The sequence below is a fragment of the Harmonia axyridis genome, chromosome X, assembly GCF_914767665.1.
Source record: "Harmonia axyridis chromosome X, icHarAxyr1.1, whole genome shotgun sequence".
NCBI classification, from domain to species: Eukaryota; Metazoa; Arthropoda; class Insecta; order Coleoptera; family Coccinellidae; genus Harmonia; species Harmonia axyridis.
The window spans coordinates 16,399,974-16,423,390 of record NC_059508.1 but is presented as its reverse complement, the minus strand read 5'-3'; the positions used below and the strand labels follow the sequence as shown (position 1 = coordinate 16,423,390).

The window sequence follows — 23,417 nt, the reverse complement described above, 5'->3', positions numbered from 1 at the left end:
CTCTATTTTTCGTTCTGTTCGATCCTGACTGAAGATCTAGACCTGACGATCACCGTAGGCAAAATTGTAATACGACAGTTCCGATCGACAGGTCGGCGTACTATGAATTCACTATTGACTTTGCGGTTTGGTAAGTATCTTTGTTTCAGTAAAAAAAAATGCTTGATTTATGTGAAATTAGCTACAGGTAGGAAGATATATAGTGAAAGGCTTCCATTTGCTCTGCTTTATGATCTTGAATATCTAAGATCGCTCACATTTGATCTTATGGGAGTATTGAGACTAGGGATTCACGGCTTGGCTTGATATTCAAGCTATTTGGCTCAAGCTCAAGAAGCTTTAGCTTGACTTGAAATCAATTCAAGTTCAAGTCAAGTAGAAGTTTTTCAATGTCAAGTCAAGTATTTATTCATTAAGTACTTGACTTAACATTGAAAAACTACTACTTGACTTGAACTTGAGTTGATTTCAAGTCAAGCTCAAGCTACTTGAGCTTGAGCCAAGTAGCTGGAATATCGAGCCAAGTCATGAATCCCTAGTTGAGACATTGTTTGGAATGACAAAATAATGGTTCTTCCCAAAATTGAGTTTCTTCTCTATCCAAGGTTGAAATTCAAGTGACTGATCTAGAATTTTGAATGGTTCGTGGAGGTGATATATGGTATGATATAGTGGTTGTAGTTCAGAGTTATGACAGTCGTCGTCTAGTACAACCATGTTGGTGAATGCCCGGTCCAGTAGCAAAGATGGTTGTTGATATAATACAGATATGGATCAATAAACAGTATAAATGCAATGGCAGCGGTTTTAACTTTCAGAGCGGCCACTTGACTAGGTCGACTGATATTTTTTTTGACTTATCTGCTATTCAGGAACTGAAGGGGGTAAATTATGGCCTAAGCCATAAACTATGATTGTACTCGTTTCAGCTAACCCTGAGTTGCATGGACTGGGTAATGCGGTTTTTTTAACTGACTGTTGAGCAAGCTACATCAAACAACTCAAAGACATACACACTAGTGAACCAATATTAGTTATTATATCGAGAGATAAAATAGGAACTTCTTTAAACATCACCTAAAGCTTTCTATCATACAAAACATCAGTATCTCGATATTTTTAAAGTGAAAATCAACAGACTATATAGTATTTCACTCAGTCTTTCCGGTATTTGCATAAAAATATGTACTCATATGTTCCTCGTAATATACGAGGTCTCTTGCAAATATAGGAATAAGCTTATTTCTTATTTATGATTATATAAATCAATTAAATTAAGAAAAGAAAAATATTAAAAATCACAGGTGTCGTCGAATCGCCATCGATTGTTCGTTTAAAAAAATACTTCACATCTATGCAAACTATGTGTTGAACTGATTAGGCCGGGGTTAGATTAAAGGTTACCGATAAAGGGGCAGGCTGTTTCTGTAATACCGGCAAAAACACAACTGCGGGAATGACGTGACGTTCTGCGGCCTCTTCTTCCATCAAGAAAGCCTGCATGACAAACTTCGAAGATGGATCTTCTTCTTCATCATTGCCTCTGGGAAGGGCGTAAGCCACTGGCATCTGCGCTATCTTCGCGATATCGTTCAACGACTGTTCAACCTCAGCGGTGAACTCCAACTTGCGCCACTTCTTCTTCTTCTTGGGCTTGGTGTTCTTCGCCGCTTCGGAGAGGTCTTCGCCCTTATTTGTTTCTTCCTCCGGTGTTTGGGAGGCTTCTCTGGACTCGCTTCCGTTCAAAACTGTTTGCAGAGGGAACAAGGGATGCTGTTTGAACAAGTGATGTTGAAGAAGTTCAGTTTGGTAGAATGTCTGACCACAAACAGGACATTTCAGTTCCATTCTACTTCCAGTTTCTGTTAAAGGTGTGTGGGAACGTTCGTGAACGAACAGTAGAGGTAGGAGTGTAGTTGTAAAAGCGCACATTCCGCACTGGTAAATTTTAGATCCGGCTTCATCACCTCCAAAAAGAGACAGCACGTTATGTATGCCCAGTTTAGACGCGGCCGAATCGTTTCCACTGTTTGGTATCTTAAGGGTAGGACTTTCTGTTTTTATTTGAGCTCTGGAATGTTGGGCGAGGTTTTGGGACAGTTGCTGCTCCATATCCGCCCATTTTTCGGCACCAGCTTGCCCGTGGTCGTTCAACAGATGCGCTTTGAGCCATTTCGTGCTTCGGAATCGCCTGCTGCATATTTTGCACACTTCGGTGAAGTGGGTGAAGTATCTATGGCTCAAATCTGCCAGATCGTTGGATCGTAGAGCAGAATCGGATTCTGTTGGTAAGGACGGTGTAGTTTCACCTTCTGCTTTCTTGGGCTGGAGCAGACTTGTGCCGTATTCTACGATGCCGTGCGTGTTATGTTTGTGCACTCTCAGAAAGTATTTGCTGCAAAGTTCTTTGTTGCATATATCGCAAACAACGCCACCGATCTGAGCACCGTTCTCGATTTCTATACCGTGCATCCTTTGCATGTGCGTTTTCATGAAGTACTTGTTGCAAAGTTCCTTGTTGCATATCTCGCAATAGCTACTTGTCGGCGTCAAACTGACAGACATACGCCTTTCGTTTAGTTGCAAACCAGATACAGACATTCTGTTGGTCTTATCAGCGTTGAATTCTTCCTTGATGTTGTTCAGACTAGGCTCTAAACTGGGATGGCATTCCAATATGTGCTTCTTCAATTGGTGAACATTCTCCACGTCTTTACCGCACAGATCGCACATGGTGTTGTTGTTTGAACTATTGTCAGGTTGTTCTGGTCTCTCTAACTCCGCAACTTCATCCAAAAGGATACCATGTTCGGTTATCATATGAGCGTGAAGGAAGTACCTGCTTTCGAATTCTTTGTTGCACGAAGTGCAGGTGGCCGACATCTTTTCAACTTTCAATTCGTTCAGTTGGAGGATCATAGTCTGGAGTTTCTTCAGGTCTTCGCTTATATTCTCGCTGTTCGACGTTTTTTCTGATGTAAAATTGGGCGTGTCTTGGACTTTACTGGTTTCTTCATTGGTATCGGTAGTTTCTTTAGAATACAGTTTGGAATGGACGCTGATATTGTGCAGTTGTGCTAAACTAGCGTTTTGGAACTTAATTTCACAAATATCACAACTAATTTCGGTAGGCGAGGTGGTTTTCCTTTCACTGTTCGTTTGTTCCGTTTTGATGAGATTCAACGGGCTGGTTTGGATATTCGATTGGTTCCAGTGGAACGAAGTTGGCATATCCGACTTGTTATCTCTTTCATCAGGCATCATTATACCGTGCCGCTTCATTTTGTGGGTCCTGAGGAAATACTTATTGCAGTACTCTTTGCAGCATATCTCGCAGAAGGCTTTGGGATTCATAACTCCGATTTTCCTGAGACGACTAGATACGTCAGTTTCCTTATTGAAACCGATTTGACCGGGGGACATGTTGCTAGTAGGAACAAAATATAAACCCTCTTGATCACTTTTATATGAGGTAGATTCGTTTTCTATTGTTTTTGGGCTAGAGGACTCGCCGTTCGGCAAGACGTCAGTGGTTATCTTCTCACTACCGCTGTTAGACGATGCGTTAGAACTCTGCAAGTTTTCGTTACTTTCTTTTTCATCCGGATTGATTTTGTTTAATTGACTTATTCTAGATAGTTTGTTAGAAAATGGATTCGGGAACATGTCACTAACGTGATTCATCATATTCGAGGTGGTTTGAGGTTCAGTTTTGAGTTGCATATCACTTGGCACTGTTGTAGGTAAACGTAAATAGGAGGGTATTTGGTTTGGATACAAAGATTCTGAAGTTGTGTCGGTGTAGATACCATGTTTGTTCGCTTTGTGGGTCTTCAAGAAGTACTTGTTGCAGAATTCCTTGTTGCAGAGGTCGCAGTAGGCGTCCGGATTGAAGATTTTGATGGGCTGCCTTTGCACACCCTCCGACTGGGGGAACTGAGGCAGATGCATGAACATCGGATTGGCGGTAGTCAGGGATCGGGTCATCCAGTCCTTGGTTTGGAGGTCGTTCATCATTTGCAATTCCGGCCTTGGGAATTTCATTGTACCGTAAGGATCGAAGAATTGGTGCTGGGGTTCATCCTGCGGTTCTTTTTTCACTTCGGCCGAAGAGTGAGCTGAGAGGATATGGTTCTGAAGGTGGTCTGGGTAGTCGAAGTTTTGTTGGCACACGGAGCATTGCAGTGGTTCGGTTTCTGGGGAGTTCTCAGATTGCTTACCTTCTGAAGGCGATTCGCCGTCCCAATCGGCAGCTGAGATGCGGATAGGTGTGGATTGCTTACGCCGTTTCTTGCAGGAGTATGGTGTTGGCGTGCTCAGACACCTCTTGATAGGGTTGCTCTCGAAGTCTGACTCGCTGTTTGTGATTTCTTCTGACATCGACGAATAGACCCGATGTATAGGACCAGAAGTTGAAGGTAACGTGACGGATGTCATGACTCCGCCTTGAAGACGACATGCAACAGTTCTGAAGGCCCCTAGAAACAATTAAATCAACGATTCATATAAGCAATTGAAACATTCAACGGAATGATCTGAAGAAGACTACTGGATTAGAAAGAGGATAAGATCTTGAATATTCTTGCCTTCTTGTTCCAGGGGAGATTTTGCCTGAATGTTCAGTTTTACAGGATTAGATCTATTAGGCCAATTGATAAGTCCCTGGTCTGGTGCACAGATGGTAATGCTAGTATTAAATCCGTATGATTTTTAGTTAGTACCAACCTTCAAACGATACGTGTCAAAATTTGACAGCAGTCCGGCCATTACTTTGTGAGATACTACGTTGTGAGGGTAGCTACTTTTGTTATTCGAAAAAAATGGAAAAGAAAGAATTTCGTGTACTGATAAAAAATTTGATTTTTGAGGGGAAAGATACAGTTGAAGCAAAATCTTGGCTTCATGAAGAGTCTCCGGGGTCTGCATCAGGAAAATCAAGCATCATTGATTAGTATGCTAAGTTTAAACGTGGTGAAATGAGCACGAAAGACAGCGAACGCAGTGGACGCCCAAAAGAGGCTGTCACCGACGAAAAAATAAAAAAAGTACACAAAATAATTTTGAATGACCGTAAAGTGAAGTTGATCGAGATAGCAGACATTGTGACGATATCATATGAACGTGTACATCATATCATTCACGAATATCTGTACATGAGAAAGCTGTGTGCAAAAAAGGTGCCGCGCGAGCTCCCGATCGATCAAAAGCAACAACGTGTTAATGATTCTGAGCAGAGTTTGAAGCTGTTTAAGTGCAATAGACCTGAATTTTTGCGTCGATATGTGACAATGGATGAAACATGGCTCCATCATTTCACTCCGGAGTCTAATCGACAGTCAGTTCAGTGTACTGCTCACGATGAACCGAATCCAAAGCGAGGTAAAACACAACAGTCAGCTGGCAAGGTTATGGCATCAGTATTCTGGGATGCGCGAGGTATAATATTCATTGATTACCTCCAAAAGGGCCAGACCATCAACAGCAATTTTATATAGCGTTATTGGATTGTTTGAAGAATGAAATCGTTAAAAAACGGCTCCTTTTGAAGAAAAAATGTGCTGTTTCATCAAGACAATGCGCCGTTTTACAAATCAATGAAAACAATGGCAAAATTGCATGAATTGGGCTTCGAATTGCTTCTGCATCCACCGTATTCGCCAGATCTGGCCCCCAGCGACTTTTTCGTGTTCTCCTACCTCAAAAGAATGCTCGCTGGTAAGAAATTTAGCGCCAATGAAGAAGTAATCGCCGAAACTGAGTCCCATTTTGAAGCGGAAGACAAATTATACTACACAAATGATATCAAAAAGTTGGAAGATCGCTATAATCGCTGTATCGCCTTCGAAGACAACTATATTGAATAATAAAATCGAATTCAGTCAAAAAAATGTGTTTTACTATGGTAGGTCGGAGACTTTTCAATTGGCCTGTTACCTATTTGAAGGGACACTACAGGATTCAGGTTTTTACAAAACTCAAGTGATGATTCCACATAACAACTGAACAAAGTAACCAGTTATTTGACAATTGTGGCACCAGCCTACTTCTTAAACGAAAAAAAAATGAAAAGGAAGTTCAAATTTTTGTAGCTAGACTCGATATATTTGTAGAGTGTGATAAATTATTGAATTCGTAACCAACACACTCATCTGTCAATGACGCAACTTTTTTGCGCCAGTGCAATACCCCTTTTCTGGTTAATTCCAATCTTCAAAAAACGCGTATCAAAATCTCGAAACATATGCAGATATTGAAGGGGAAGTGACGCATCATTTTTGTTGTTTGTAAAATTTATTAAAACGGCGGAGAAATGTCAAGATGCAAGAAGATATAAGAAGGATGGTCTTTTTATTGGGTGTCAAAACATCCAACAATAGGACGGATACAATAAGAAATGTCATTTTAGAAATTCAAAAAATAATAATGCAGTGTGGCCATTACAATCATTTGGAATTGTATCATCATCATCATCATCATCATCATATAGAAAAATCTTTATAAGGGTATTAATCCAAAGTGAGAAATTTGAATCAGCCGAGCATGCATTGATAATAATAATTCTAATGTTTTTTAGTTTCCTCATGAAAATAGTATCTAATGGTCATGGTGTTCAGAATGAAACTATATCACATAATTCATGTTTTCATGGCACACCATTTGGCAGATTGATTTATTATTTTTATTCTTTCAAAACATTTTAAAAGTACAGGGAATTGATTATTCCCAAATCTTGTTTAAAGATTTTGTCTTGAATTCACTCAACTAATCTCATGCGTTCTGCGATTGTCATTTGTAATTCAATTTATTCTTTGCGTCAGATTTTATTGATTCACTTCAACAAGCAATATTGGATATGATAGTTTTTTCATAAACAGATGAATGAATATAAACGAATTCAAATTCATTATTTTGATCAATTCGGAAATTCGATTATAAAATACCGTTTACATTTCCTCTGCTAGTACTGAGATTCATCGACACATATGCTTCATTGTTTGAAATTAACAATTTGTATTGCTCCTTCTCAAAAGGAAATATGTATACTATTATTATACAGCTTTATATTTGTTATAAGTACAGTACAATGTTAATTATCATTATTCGTGCAATGTAAGATCCCTAATAATAAAAAAAAACGGAATTATAAGTGCTCAAAAATGTACAAACAAAAAATTTCAATTCTTCGCGTGGCGAAATCAATTTCAAAAACAGGACTATCAATTTGATAGAAGGCCAATTCAAATATCCTCTATCCCGACCTGTAATAAGAAATGTTTGTTCACACAAAGTTCGGACAAGAGGAGATATAGATGAATCATGCTGTACCCTCAAATTATACTCCCCCATCTCGATATTTCCGCAGATATCTGGAAATTCAATGCTGCATTCGATAGGTGCATGATGGAATAATGACGGAACCGGGGAGAAAAACATCGAACATCCAGGGATTTGGTGAAAACGAAATTTTGGAAACGTTCATAAATGTTAACATATGGCTGAAGATTTTATTTAATTATTCATATCAGGGTTTGAGTAGGTATCATCTATGTATTTGATGGTAAAGTGTATTTGCGAAGTTTATCCAAAAAAAATTTTGAGCGAATCCGATTGAAAACTTTTTTGAAAAATTTTTTTTATTGCTGAATATACCGATGTTTAGTGTATGGAAAAACATAATTATATTTTCGATATTATTCAAGTTGCGAGTTGCTATAGTAAACATTGTCAATTAAAAAGAATTACGCGTATTTTGCCGCACACAAAATAAAAATAGCTACCTTTTTATTCCAGTCTGTCACTGATCACTAAGAAGATATGTCATGAGGTTGAAGGGTGGTCTCCGCACAATTATAAAATGTCTTCAATAGAGTACACAACCTGTCGATAGAGCAAAATAGCAAACAACACATTCTATAGCACATATTCACACATGTCCATTGTGTTTCACCGCCTACAGTGAACAAACCCGAACGCGTACACAAAATGAAATGAAATAGGGTGGATTGGAACATGTCCAGAGTTATCAATGAAAGAATCCCCACCGAAATGTATCCCCACCACGGAACACACTCGAATTGTTTCATTTGATTCGAAGTTTCAAATTGTGGAAATATTAAAAATTATTTTTTTCTTCGGTGGATTTTTGATTGGCAGGTTTTGTATTTGAAGGTGACAGGTGTTACTGGTGGATTCTGCATTTTCGTGGATTTTTTCGTTTCATCTTAAACAAAAATACGTCGATTTTCAAAGAAAAAAGTAAAACAGAAATTGATCCCTGGAGCTTTTCTCAGGAAATGTTAGAACTAAGTGTTTGAAATCTGGTACCGAATTAAATTGATGTTTTTGCATTGATAATGTCAGGGTAAGAAAAGAATTCTTAAAATTTGCAGAGTAATGAATAAATTACTGATGAAATATTCTCACCGTTAAGTTTGATACTAAATAGTTTCAGAGTTATGTAATTTTCAATATTCGTTCCTTGAATGATAAAAAAGTTGAGTTTTAAAGATTTTAATTGCAATTCAAAAACTCGCATAATTCAAAATCCTCAAAACAAGAGATTGATTTTCAAAATTAACTATATACAACCGAAAATAACGCAACGTTCTTCTATGTAAGAAGTTTTTTTTATGTCACATTGAATTCCCTGAATTCTAAGTGTATTTTCTCATTTGGTAAATGATAAAGAGAAAAGGCTGTCTAAAAACATCAATTCGATATCCTTGAACCAGCCTGTGGATATACCTATCCATTTATTTTTCCATACAATTCCAGTTGCCTGGAAGTTAAACAAAAGAATGACAATTTTGATGAAATTGTAGGGTTTTCATCCATACTTAGAGCGATTACTAATCATTTCTCCCCATTCAGACGTAAAAGTTTATTGACGTTATCAAAGTACACACAACACAATTCTCTGTTTTCCTTCGCTAATAATCCATAAAACGATAATAATAATTTGTATATTTAATGCGAAAATGTCGAACTCACATCGTTAAAACTATCATAATCTTCGAACTATCTCCATGGAAATCAATAATTAACGAAGGGCCTCCTTGATGATATTCATTGAATTCAGAAAGTAAATTTGAATCGGTCATATTCAGGAATAATCGATACATTTTTTTTAGTTAAAACGTTTTTCGTTTTTTCCTGAAGTTCTACAGTGTTAGGAAACAGCAGTAATACGTGTTTTATATTAATTTTGATGATACTTTATCACCATAATTATTTGTTTGGATACACGATCATAATAATTGGTTTTTATTTCTCGAATTCTCATTACAACTTTATTACATTTCATTAGAGATTCAGGTATTGTTGGCACAATTCCATAAGGTGGATTATTCTGTAATATTAATATCAGGACCATATGGTTTAAATTTGAAAAAATAAAACTGATATACATTATCGCTTTTATTGATTTGCTATTAATTTTATCTATAATCTACGGCTAATTCAATATTCAACTGAAAAGTAAAAATGTTCGTGAATACAGATAAAATAATGGGGAACCTGGAACATATATTGATTTTATAACGTTGCTTGATATCCATACCAAAAAATATCGGTGCTTTGTGTTATTTGAACACAATCGCTCCAAAATGATATCATTCTTCAAAGAAACCTACTGGGAATAATCAGCATTTTTGTTATTAAAATCAAACAATGGTTTAATGGAAAACGATAAAATAAAAATGCCAGTTGAAATGCGTTGCCTTTTCAAACCAACATATACACTGATTTCTCTTTAGAATATTTATATTTCACAACTTGATACGATTTTTCATTACTTTACATTTCTCGTTTAGTAGGTTATGTCATTTGGTCATGAAAATATATACGCTTCAACAACTTTTATAAACTGTTGAATTGTTTCATCAAAATCAGTGCTCATCTTTGAATAATTAATGAAATTTTAAGAAGAATTCAATTTCATTCAAATTTGAAAGTGATTTTTTTTTTTACACGATACTAGAGTAGGTACCACTACCAAGTACTGAGCCGTACTCGGTACCACTTTTAAATTGGTCTACAATATGATGAAGCCGATTCACAAATGAGCACTGATTCGATTCAACAAATTACCTATTGAAAAAAGTTTTTGAGGCGTGTATCTTTCCATTTATTTAATTTAACAACATAACCTACTGAACAAAAATGGCATAAGAAATGTCAGAAAATAATACACAGTATTGCCATTATAACCAAATCAAATTTTATAATTTCTCTTCCAACTTTTATCAATATCATCCTTTTATTATTTCTATTTCATTTTATTTCAGGTTATTTGTATATTTATTAGGTTATTAGTATTAGTTCATCAGGCAAAAATTAAACTTTCTTTTTCTCCTATTAGAAAATCCTTCATTCGTTATAGAAACTGATGTTTTTCCAAACACCTGTATATTTTCTTTCATGAGAAGAGCTTTAAAAATGGATTTCAATTGGATTTTTTTCTGGTTTTACAACCGGAAATATAAACCTTTAAGAAAGAGTTCAGTTTTCTAGTGCAAAAAGTTTACATTCGAGTTTTTGAAATCTGCTGTAAAAATTTATTTGATCCTCTCATGATTAGAGTATACAGTATGGGTTGTTTCCTCTTTAATTTTTAAATATCTCAACATTATAAAATATGTTGTATAATATGGTATAACATTACAATGCATCTCCAGTGGCGTAACTAGAATCCGGGCTTATTTGTACCGAAATCCGAATAAAAAATGTAGTATCATTAGCAATGAATGTTTTCAATAATTTAATTGTGTGTAGTTGGATTTTTTTCGGTTTTTGGCCTTCTTAATTCATGGATCATGTTTTCAAGATAGAAAGAATGGGCTAGCGACAGATTTTTGTATCAAATTTCATACAAACAGCTTCCACAGTTTACGAGAAAGCCTCTGGAAATTGAACACACTAATTTCTTATTCGATTTTTGGTTTCTCAACATATTTAAAAACTGCAAACATTTCAGGAAAGGTTAGAATTCGTTTGTTTTCAGAAGAATTCCAGTTCATTATATGAAGCAAAAGCCAGGGATAAATTCTGGAAATATAACTGCTCTTTCGAAGAGATAGAAGATGATCCGAAGAATTATCATTAGGCATATTGAAACCAATATTTCGAATCAAATATTGACTTTAAAACTAGGATACATAAGATGGCATTGAAACTTTATTTCGTATTAATAATTTTGTATAAATACAATTTTTTCTTGTTTCAGGCCAAATATAATTCATATTTAGTGATAGCTTACGATTATTCTTTACTATGTTGTGAATATTCGAAATTGTGTGGAAAAAAACTGAGCAATAAACGAAAAATAGGTGTACAATGTATTTTTTTTTCGGTACATTCGTAAGATGCGAAAATAAAAAAAAATTCAATATCGTGCACCTGCCCCAATACAGCGATCATAAGTGGAAATCCACAAGATGGCGTTTGGACGAAGAAAAGAAAAGCCGGAAAAATTGACAAATCATATTTCCCGCAATTGAAGGAAATCGCCGGCCAGAATGTAATATTTTTCGGCAAGAAAAATGTCGCCTCCTTCCCAAATCAAAATTATCGATCAGATGATAAACAATAACACCGAAGAAGGGAGATATAATGACGAATGAAAATATATAGCAACTCGCCAGACCTATAAGTAGGGTGAGTATAATGTGCGTTCAGATGCGTGTGCCTGGCCGATCAATATATCTCCCACACAAACTAGACCAGTGGTCAAATAACTTGCCGGACGCGCAAGTTTTATTTCAATTCAAGATACCAAGTGACACGCCTAGCATAATTCATCATTTTCACAAAAATTGAAAACGCTCTTCGTCTTCAATTTACCGAGCATGTTGACAACGCTACTTTCAGTTTACTTTCATTTGTACTATTTAAATACTAACCAATAACATAATTATTAATCATACTGAAATGTCAAAAGCTTCGATATATCAACAACAAAGCCCTCGTTGCACCTAACAACATGACCAATGTGTATTGTTAGGTTCAAAAATGAAACGACGTTCAAACCACTTAGTACGCAAATGTGGTGTAGAAAAGGAAGGAATATTTATCCTCAACACGTGCATTTTAACCTCCGCACCTTTGCATATGATACACTTTTAACCCTTTCACTAATTTTTGCGGGAATTTCACTAGGAACAGTTTTACCGAATTTGCCGAATCGCTTAATACATGCTCGATTCCTAGTGTTAACATTTATGAACATAAACCAATCATATTTTCCGACAATTTCGACGTTTACGTCTTCAAAATAGCAAAAAAAAAGCCACAAATCTACGGGGTCTACTGTACAATAACAATACCGCAATACTGCAATATAAGAAGCGATTGCGGCATATCAAATATTAATATATATCGCATAACACAAAGACATATCGATGTTTTCGAGGCTTCAAATTAAATTGATTAAGGGGATTTGGGCGGTGGAATAAGCAGGTGGAAAGGTGTATTTTAGGCTTAAGCTTTCACTAGAAAAACATGAATAAAATCGAATACTCACAGGGACCACTGCCAATTTTTACAAAATAGTCATTGCGAACACCTAGACTATACTAGCGCTTGCTACCCACTGTTAATCTATCGTGAGCGTCGAAAAAGGACGCCGTGCGCAACTCAGTAAAATTAAAATGACAAAAGCCGCCATTTATTAAAGGAATGCGTCAATTTTTATGATTCGCGTTTATATTAGATTGTATAAATTTTTAACATCACTCGATATTGTTCTGACATTAATGGTAGCAAGTCTGCCATATCGAAAACATCATTATTATCTACCCTCCCCTATTGGTGTGGTTGCGAAGAGTATATTTTGTCCGTTTGAGTTAGAAAGAGAAAAATTTATATAGCAGATGGACAAATCATTATTTTCCTGTTATGTTTTCGATGAAAATGAATCGATTTTGGACGCTAACTCAATTATGTTCAGTTAGTTGATGATTTCAACATTTCCAATTTGAATAAATTCAATGTCATAATCGGAAAAACTCCGACCCTAAACTATATCTAATTCCCACAAATGATTCCTCAATTCTTCAGTTTTCGATGCATTCAATAATACACTGGCGAGCAGATCATTACTGTCAATTACCTTTTTACAAGAATCCTTAAATCGTATAGAAAATATTAGGACAATTGAAAAGACCCCGGTCTGATGCACAAATGCCGGTGCTAGTATTAAATCCATATGATTTTTAGTTAGTGCTAACCTTCAAACGATACGTGTCAAAATTTGACAGCAGTCCGACCATTAGTTTGTGAGATATTGCGTTGTGAGTGTAGCTACTTTTGTTATTTGAAAAAAGATGGAAAAAAAGAATTTCGTGTGCTGATAAAATATTGCTTTTTGAAGGGAAAAATACAGTTGAAGCAATTCTTGGCTTGATGAAGAGTTTCCACCAGAGTCTGCACCAGGAAAATCAACCATCATTGATTGGTGTGCTAAGTTTAAACGTGGTGAAATGAGCACCGAAGACGGCGAACACAGTGGACGCCCAAAAGAGGCTGTCACCGACGAAAAAATCAAAAAAGTACACAAAATAATTTTGAATGACCGTAAAGTGAAGTTGATCGAGATAGCAGACATTGTGGAAATATCATCTGAACGTGTACATCATATCATTCACGTTCATTTGTACATAAGAAAGCTGTGTGCAAAATGGGTGCCGCGCGAGCTCGCAATCGATCAAAAGCAACAAGGTGTTAATGATTCTGGGCAGGGTTTAAAGCCGATATGCGACAATTAATGAAACATGGCTCCATCATTTCACTCCGGAGTGCAATCGACAGTCAGCTCAGTGGACAGCACACGATGAACCGAATCCAAAGCGAGGAAAAACACAACAGTCAGCTGATAAGGTTATGGTATCAGTATTCTGGGATGCGCAAGGTATAATATTCATTGATTACCTGCAAAAGGGCCAAGCCATCAACAGCGATTATTATTTAGCGTTATTGGATCGATTAAAGGATGAAATCGTTAAAAAAACGGCTCCTTTTGAAGAAAAAATGTGCTGTTTCATCAAGACGAAGCGCCGTTTTACAAATCAATGAAAACAATGGCAAAATTGCATGAATTGGGCTTTGAATTGCTTCTGCATCCACCGTATTCGCCAGATCTGGCCCCCAGCGACTTAATCCTGTTCTCAGACCCCAAAAGAATGCTCGCTGGAAAGAAATTTAGCGCGAACATTCATCCTTCTAGCAACAGATCTCTGGCTCAGCCCATTTTCAATAAGTACCACTATTCTCGCACAATCTTCAATTGGTAAACTCTTTTTATGAAATTGTTTCTTTCAGAAAGTGGAAAACAAACTTGTCAATGACCAATGTTGAACGCAACTGATAAACGATGAATCAATCGTGAAATCGAAGATGGTTTCTTTTATCAAGTTTTTAAGCTCATATGTCTACATTTTGCGCATATTCAGTTGATTTTCTAATCAAAGATAGGTGAAAACAAAGTATCATTGAATCATTTTCAGTACGTGAATCTATTGGGAAAACAGTGTAAAATCTTAGCGCTAGGTGCATACAATTAAAATAACGTCAATTTCAAAATACATAAAAGAAATACCTAAAAAAAAGTGAATATCCTAATAAAATTACAATCAATCAAAAGACAATTAAAAAAAATCATTAGAACATGCTGCGTGATTCTTATGAGTCGATGTGTACAATTTTCAGTTGTAGAACATTTCAAGTTGATGTTGATGCTATTGTTACTTTTCGATTATGTTTCCCATAGACGTATCGAATAAATTGGGATAATGAGTCTATGACGTTTTCGTTGTTTAATTTATCAAAAATTAAAAATAGATTGATACAATACAATGTAAGAAGAATATAATAAGAAACTTAATAACCCAAAACCTACCAGTTAAAGATTTCAGGTCTTCGTTTGAGAGTTATCGTCTACACGGCAATCGGCAGCAAGGAAATATTTGGTTTTCGCCTCAAATTCTTCGAATCAGAGAGTCGAGCCCAATCCTTGAAGACATCTCAGATTAAAATTCGAAAATTACATACATTAGGGCAAAACCATAGCCAACTGTTCCCCTTAGACAAGCGCGTAAAAAGAGTATTTACTTTATTTTCACCCTTCTTTTTTTCCTGTATTAGTCGCCATTTGGCGTAAATAAAGAAAGTCTGGATTAAGCATAACGTACGACTATGTTTTGTTCAAAGTTGAATAAAAGAAGAGATTGAATCATTGTGATTGATGTACCAACGCAATGAATGGTCCACCCTTTCGTTGAATTTTTCCCCTTTTGCGTAAAATCCAACCCTCAATTTATAATAATTAGGCATTCTGATGTCATTTCGAAGCAGCTGCAGAGATTTCACGAAGGGATTCAAGAAAAATATTTTATTCGATAACGCCATTGACAGATTCATCGAATGAACATCGGTCTTGTGCCGTTATTGTTGATATTTGGGCATTTCACCCCTTTTTGGCAGGATTACCTAACTGAAATTTTTATTTTGTGGAAACTCGTTCAGCTGGCACCCCAAATTGCGTCGAATTTATTCAAGCCCTTTCAATTCCCTGAAATTGTGTTTTTTTTTTGCACTTCAATTGATTGCGGATTTTCGTACCCTATGTTTTGATTTTGTCGCACGCGCTTCACGCTTGTTTAGGGACAAAAGGCAATTTTTTACGTAAGTATAGCAACCACGTGCCAGTTTTTACCTGCGAAGGTACCAAACTTCAAGATTAGAATAGGGAATTTGGGTTTGATTCATAGAAATTTCACCCCAAGTATCTTGACATCGATTGTCGTTCAATGAGTAAACCGCAGTCTGTGCTTTTAGGCACAAAACAATGAGTTTCCCGAAGATTCTGTTGATCATCATATTAGAAAAATTGATTATTTAAACCCGATAATATTTTCATGTTTGTTACGAGATAATAATATCAAACTGTCGTCGATGATTTTTTGATTCAAACTAGGTAAGTGTATGCTTATTCTAACTTACAGTACTGTTTCTTTTTATTTTGATCATCACCTGTCAATTATCTTTGTGTTGAGCTTTTTGTGTTGTGAGTTAATCTCAATTATGTTGGGAGAGGTTTCTTCTGACAGATTAAAATAACCAGGCAGTAGCCTAATGGAAAAATTGTCACCGATTGATTTTTCTGACTTTTTCGTATTTTGTGGAATATTACCTCCTATGAACAAGTAAAAATGTCTATTGGTACAACTCAATCAAATGACTAGTTTTCAAGATGCAGGGTGTTGAATAGGGAATTTGTGTTTGATTCATAGAAATTACTCCCCAAGTATCTTGACATCGATTGTCGTTTAAAGAAATGAGTAAACCACTAAAGTGCAGTCTGTGCTTTTATACACAAATCAATGAGTTTCCCGAAGATTCTGTAAATCATCATATAAGAAAAAAATGATTATTCTAGCCCGATAAAACGGTCATATTTGTGTCTTCAATAATTACGAGATAATAATATCAAACTGTCGTCGATGATTTTTTGGTTCATACTAGGTAAGTTTATGCAAATTCAAACTTACAGTACTGTTTCTTTTTATTTTGAACATCACCTGTCAATTATCTTTGTATTGAGCTCTTTGTGTTGTGAGTTAATCTCAATTATGTTGCCGAGATTTCTTCTCACAGATAAAAAGAACCAGGCAGTACCTAGCCTAATGGAAAAATTGTCACCGGTTGATTTTTCTGATTTTTTCGTATTTTGTGGAATATGACCTCCTGAACAAATAAAAATGTCTATTGGTACAACTCAATCAAATGACTAGCAAGTTTTCGAAATGCAGGGTGTTGAAGTTGGACAATTGAATGTTTAAAGTAACATCTTGAATGAAGCACTTTTACACGACAAATATTGCTTACTCATAAGGTATTGTTATTTTGTCATTGTACCTACAATAAAAGACATTGTACAGGTGTCCCGAATTCGATGCTCAATAAAAGCATCTCAAGCAAGGGCGTAGATCTTTTTTGTTCTTAGGGGGGGTAATCGAAAAACTTTTTTTTCAAGACAAGGTTTACTCATATCTGTAATATGCGAAAGAAATGTTTGATAACGAAGTTTGAACCACAAATTGATTTGTATAGTCAATTCAAAACTGATGCTCGTAGTGCAAAAAATTATTCATTTTGAAAGCGATAATAAATTCATAAAACGTAAAAGGGTCCGATTTTTTGCTGCCTTGTCGATTTAAAAAGAAAGGAGAAAGAGTATTGGTTCATTTTATGGAAGAATTTTTGTTCTTCATCTTCGAGAGAATTTTATATTATGGAAATCTTGGTGGGGTAATTACCCCCAGTAACTCTCCCATTTCTACGCCCTTGATCTCAAGAACTATAAGACTCCCGATCTCCTTTCTCGAAATAGTTATCAGATATAATATTTGAATAGATATCATAAAACAGATAATAATTATCTTGATGCGTTCTCAAATTACAGGACTTTTCTTGAAAAATGATTTTCAAATTGTTCACTATATCTATGATCCGTTATGAGTATCATATGAACCGTAAAAAATACTGAAAAAAAAAAGTTGTGGAATTTTTCGAATATCTCGAACAAAAACCGAGATAAAGCGAAATATTTGAAACAGTCATTTTTTGAGAACGAATCAAGATATCAAGGATCTGATAATGTAGTAATGAGGAATACAAAAAATTGGGAAATTCCGCAAACTTTTTTAAATACAGGGTGAATTATGAACTAAACGAATTTCATTTTGTATAAAAGTTTGACTCGATTCGTATCTAACAATAATTTTTATTGAAAACCAGTCTTAAAATTTTACCTTACGAGTAAGCAATATTTATCACGCAAAAGTGTTTCATTCAAGATTTTTTCCTACGAGAAATGTTACTTTAAATAAATGCCACTGTCCAACTTCGACACCCTGTATCTCGAAAACTAGTCATGTTATGAAGTTGGACCCATAGCTTTAGTTTTCAGGGGGTCACATTCTACAAAATACGAAAAATGTAGAAATGTCCTTTAGCATAGTAAAGCAATTAATTAACAGATGAATTTCAAACTTCGCGTAAGTACGTTGTTGTTCCAACTAGAAGCAACTCTACTTTCGAAAGACCCTGTACCAGGCTTTTCAAGTGGTCGATTAAAACAAACGTAGAGGAATAAATTGTTTTCTTAAATGGAGTGACTGAAATGGAATCTATCAATTGAGTGTGAAGCGGATGCTGTATGTCCTTCACACTTAATGATCCGTGATCCTATTATTTACAATGGAATACTACACACCTGTAACTTTGTTGATGATTTGATGTCTGCCTAAATCAGGCAAGACGCAGACGTGGAACGGAATACCGTTTAGGCCACGGTTTGGTATGCAATTATAGGTAGGGAGGCTCAGCTACTTATGACCAATTGATATTGTTTTTGTCAATTGTCATGTGTCATGTGTGATCTGTTATCTGTTCTAAATTGACTCATTTAATTACAAATAGTTGAAATGAACGGTGAATAGACTTCTATTCGTTTGATTAAAGTTTTAGTTAGACTTGTGCAGTTGTTTAATAATTATTTGACAGTACTGGGAAAGTGAATTTTCCTAAAAAATGTGGATGCCTACACATGTCCAGGTCACAGGTAAGTAAATAACTTTGTTTGCTATGTTTTGTATTTGCATGTCCCGTTTGTTTTTAGTTCAAAAAGCGTCAGGCTTGTTGACAAAGGGCAAAAATCACACGAATGACTGCTTTGTAACTATAGCTTTAGGAAAAACTAAATACCAGACATCTGTAAAAGAAAAAGCTCCTCCAAATATAGAATGGCATGAAGAATGTGAATTGTGAGTATCTTCACTTTCGAACGAGATACGTGACTCAAGTCTAAAATAAACCAATATTTAATTTGATAACATTTTTTTGTCTTTCTTCATTCACAGGATATTATTTTGAATGTTATTGAAAACAAATTTGCAATTGGGATCATCATTAACAATTGAAATTAGATTTTTATTCAAATTATCCAAGAATTTCACTCAGCTGAATTAATCTGAAAGAAAATAACTAAAAATAACAACATCAACAGTGATTTAATATTTCTAGTTTCAGTCATTTTTCGTAATGGCACTGCAACTTTTTAAGAGGTTTTTATAAGATTTGTTGAATCATGCTGGACTATTTTCTGAAAAAAACTAGCAGCAAGTTCACTGAAACAATAATTTCTTCTAATTAGTCAAACATTTTCTATTGTTAGGTTGAATTCAATACTATCAAACCTTGATTACCTGTTATTGTTTTTGAAATGATAGGGACATAATCTGAAATGTTATCCCTAATAAGTTTGAATGTTTTTCAACCCAAATGTGATTTAATGTAATACTTTACTTCATAGACCAATACCTGACCAAGGAAACAAAGCTGACATAGTTTTAACTGCATTACATCGCAATTTTATGGGAGTTGATGAATTTTTGGGTAGAGTTGTCATACATTTGAATGAATTGGATGTTTATGAGAGACCAAAAAATAAGTGGTTTACCCTTCAAAGTAAAGCAGGTAAGTCCATCGCAGGATTTTTGTTCCATTTGAGACAATAAATTTCGAGCTAGGATAAGAGTTGAGTATTTTAAAATACAGAAGCAAATAATTTTTTCAGGTCAAGAGGGTAAAGCCAAAGACAGGGGAAAGCTAGAAGTGAAAATTGGGTTCACAGTTAAATCAGGCAGTTTAACAGACATTGCCAAGAAAGAAAAACATAAATCCTCAATGGGTCAGCTATCTCATGTGGCACAATCGGTTGGAGGTAGTCTCCTCAGTCTTGGTAGTGGAGAAAAACGAAAAGGAATAAAGAAATTCGCAAAATCAATAGGATCCAAAATGCATCTGAGAGGTAGAAAAGATAGCGATCTAGATGAGAATTCGTCAGTAGGTAGTGTTGGTAGTTTGCAAAGACGCAACATTGGTTTCAATAATTTCAAAAGTAAGCAGACAAGGGAAGATGCCGATCCAGGTGTCGTGAGTGAAGACGAAGATGAATTTGCAGTAAGTAAATATATGCCTATGACTTACAATAATGTACGGAAAAAAATTGTTTAAGTTTGACGAGCTGTCTCATAAAAGTTCTGCCAGTTCCTTGAGTCAAAATTTAAACATCCAATCGAACCCCAATGATTCATCAAGTAATAGTGATAACATTCCTCCGATAAAACCAGCCAGGGCTGAACAAAAGACACAAGATGAATGGGAGACTAAATTGCTTGGCAAGAATAAAAGTAAGTATTGATTATCCCTATTGAAAATCAAATAGTTTACTGTTTATTGAAAATAATAAAAAAAAAAAAATATTTCATTTTGGTTATTGTCTAGTTTTTGAATTGGAATTTTTTGTTTAAATCTTTCTAGATTTATTGAAGCCAAACAGTTCAGAATCCCTTAACAGAAGGTCATGGGAAGCCTCGAAGCTTGATACTCAGATTGAAGAAGAACCTCTGGAATTGAATTATAATTATAAAGAAGTTGTGAAAACACCAGAAAAGGAAGAAAAACCTAAAGAAGAACTTGGAATGTTTTCCAAGCTGATGCAGATGAGGAAAGGTGAGAATTAATATATAAGCTCCAAACTGCATACTTCTGCAATCTATTATAATCTATCAGAAACAATTGGAATGACCTAATTCTCTAGTTAATTTTTATAGGTTAGGCTATTAGGACTGACATACATTAATTTGGCAAAAATTGTGTCACAAAATATGTGAAATGAAGTTCTAAAAACTCGAATAATTGATACCGATTTCATTGCTTTTTTCTACATTTTTGTATTTGTTGAAAATATCCTATTAGGCTAATTGAAAAGTCCCCGGTCTGATGCACAGATGACGGTGCTAGTATTAAATCCATATGATTCTCAGTTAGTACCAACCTTCAAACGTTACGTGTCAAAATCAACAGCGATTATCATATAGCGTTATTGGATCGTTTAAAGGATGAAATCGTTAAAAATAGGCCCCATTTGAGGAAAAAAAGGTGCTGTTTCATCAAGACATGGCGCCGTGTCACAAATCAATGAAAGCAATGGCAAAATTGCATGAATTGGGTTCGAATTGCTTCTGCATCCACCGTATTTGTCAGATCTGGCCCCCAGCGACTTTTTCCTGTTCTAAGACCTCAGAAGAATACTTGCTGAAAAGAAATTTAGCGCCAATGAAAAAGTAATCGCCGAAACTGAAGCCTATTTTAAAGCGAAAGACAAATCATACTACAAAAATGGTATCGAAAAATTGGAAGATCGCTATAATAGCTGTATCGCCCTCAAAGGCAACTATGTTGAATAATAAAATTGAATTTTGCCAAAAAAATGTGTAGAACGGGGACTTTCCAATTGGCCTGTTATAAGGTAGCCTTGACAGATTGTAATAACTTGCAAATATTGCATGAATATGCAAGATATTATAGTCTATGGAAATTTCTTCTGTTTTAGAAAAACTTGACATTTCTGAAGTTAAAAAGCCGCCAAGTAACTCCAATGAACGTATTATTATAGGTGGTGAAAACACATCACCAGTGATTCAGAGAAACAACAGTAAATTGCCCAGTGAATTGATACAGAAGTACCAGAACAAATCACGAGAGGTAGTATTATTTAATAATTATTCGTATCTCCTTCCGCTTTCTACCATTTCTCTCTTTATTTTCATATGAATAGGATAAGTGGATATTATGTGTATTAATTATGTAAAATAAAATTTTTTCACCATCATATTTTCTAGGATTTGATACTGATGACAATAAATCTGCAAAATGAGCTTGATTCTGAGAAGAAAAAATTGAAAGATCTTGAAGATTATCTAGATGATTTGCTCCTTCGAGTAATGGAAACAACGCCGAAAATTTTGCAGAACCCTTATGTCAATTGCAAATTGGAATTTTCACAGAAATATTGAGAATCAATAATTTCAAACCGTCCATGTGTCTTCAGCAGTGCCTAAGTTATTTATTATTATAATCGATCAAGCGGTGATATCTGAGTATTGTTGTTTCTTGTTGAATTGCTGTGATTCTATTTTGCAGAAAACGAATGACGTAAAAATGTGTCCATTTAATATTATTAATACACTTTTTTTATACTATTATCAACAATGTGATGAAATTGTTTATTCTTATATTAAGTTGATTTTGTTACTTATTATTTGAGAGCTGAGGAGTGAAAATATTTATATGTACCAAAAACATTCACACAAAGTAGAATCTTTTCAATATTTCATTTGTTATACGAGTTGATTTTTAAGAATATTTCTGCACAATTAATATGAGAGCCTTTGAGGCATTCGTTGATGATTTATTGTTAATAAAAGAAATGTCTTCCTTGATAGAACTGACACTTCTTGACAGAGGTTGATAATACTGGTCACTGAAGTAATCCAGACAGTTATAATACACGATCAAGAAACTTCACAATATGCCTACCGAAGTTGAGGTCAAAACCTATTAGATCACGGTTAGAAGGACCGGAATGATCTAACTCTGTCGAAAAATTTGAGAGCGAAAGCCTTTTGCATTCTTCATGTGGCACTTCTATTAGAAAACGCTGCTCCAGTTGTCTGGCATTGTTATTTAATATTTCTGACTTCCGTTCTCATATTTGTTTTTTTTTCCAAATGTAAAAAATGAATTATTTAAAACAATCACATTGAACCAAAAATAGATAAATCACCTAAATATATTTTTATAGAGTTAGACTTTTTTAACGAACATAATGTGATTACAGGTATTAATCTCATTAGTACTACCTTTGTGACGTATAACATTTATTTGGAAGTTTTCTTAGGAGGATATTCCAATTGTATGTTTATTAATCTGAGGTAAAATAAAATATACAATTTTGACTTGCATCACTATTCACATTTTATACATTGTTTTTATTTAACTTCTTTTATTAGTTCTTATAATTTTATTGATTGATTCTGATATTTTTATATTTATTTGGTAATATTTGAATTTGTGAGGGTTGTTTAATAAAATGAAAAGTTGACAGTTTCTTTTTTTCATTTAAGGATGAAGTGCGGCTACTAATAGGATAAAATAAAAACAAACTTGAATTCAACTTTTATGTTACATTAAGTTACAATTCAAATGGCACATAGTCGTACCGATCTTGATAGACATCTAAAATAGTTAGTTATTCAAAATATCTTTCTAATTTATGTGCAAATAACAAAATTGTATTTTTCGACCAAATATTCATTTTAGGTCTTTCAAAGTACGAATTTATATTCATTTCACTAAATCAGAAAAGAAGTATCTCATGTGTATATTAGAAAACATCTATAACATTTTAGAAATTTTATCACATTTCAAAGTCTTCAAACATTGTATATAATATTTATACTACGTATATTTTTCTGTTATTGAAGTAGATTTTGGGCTGACAACAAAAGTATAGA

The 23,417-nt window shown here is 34.9% G+C and overlaps 2 protein-coding genes across 3 annotated transcripts; one reads left to right on the top strand and one right to left on the bottom strand.

The window, feature by feature from the left end:
• Positions 1-490: 490 nt before the first annotated feature.
• On the bottom strand, positions 491-12,583 carry LOC123686026 (zinc finger protein 37). Of its 2 annotated transcripts, none has more exons than XM_045625941.1 (2): positions 12,521-12,583; positions 491-4,478 (listed from the first exon to the last, which is right to left on the bottom strand). In XM_045625941.1, the coding sequence occupies exon 2, from the start codon at positions 4,435-4,437 to the stop codon at positions 1,378-1,380; it is 3,060 nt and encodes a 1,019-aa protein (XP_045481897.1). In that variant the 5' UTR covers positions 4,438-4,478; positions 12,521-12,583; the 3' UTR covers positions 491-1,377. The 2 variants fall into 2 exon arrangements, with proteins under 2 accessions (XP_045481897.1, XP_045481898.1); XM_045625942.1 differs by lacking the exon at positions 12,521-12,583 and adding an exon at positions 7,779-7,956.
• Positions 12,584-18,366: 5,783 nt separating this feature from the next.
• On the top strand, positions 18,367-23,005 carry LOC123686475 (rab11 family-interacting protein 2). Its single transcript, XM_045626640.1, has 8 exons — positions 18,367-18,619; positions 18,677-18,821; positions 19,370-19,533; positions 19,634-20,019; positions 20,075-20,249; positions 20,380-20,571; positions 21,455-21,606; positions 21,744-23,005. Exons 1-8 carry the CDS (start codon positions 18,589-18,591, stop codon positions 21,915-21,917), a joined length of 1,419 nt encoding a protein of 472 aa, XP_045482596.1. The 5' UTR covers positions 18,367-18,588; the 3' UTR covers positions 21,918-23,005.
• Positions 23,006-23,417: the final 412 nt, after the last annotated feature.

Bases quoted from the DNA above. Each gene is read 5' to 3' on its own strand.
- LOC123686475 (XM_045626640.1), top strand. From the start codon at position 18,589: ATGTGGATGCCTACACATGTCCAGGTCACAG. The intron at 20,020-20,074 runs GTAAGTAAATAT...AAATTGTTTAAG, and splicing joins AAGACGAAGATGAATTTGCA to TTTGACGAGCTGTCTCATAA. The intron at 21,607-21,743 runs GTAGTATTATTT...CATATTTTCTAG, and splicing joins ACCAGAACAAATCACGAGAG to GATTTGATACTGATGACAAT.
- LOC123686026 (XM_045625941.1), bottom strand. From the start codon at position 4,437: ATGACATCCGTCACGTTACCTTCAACTTCTGGTCCTATACATCGGGTC.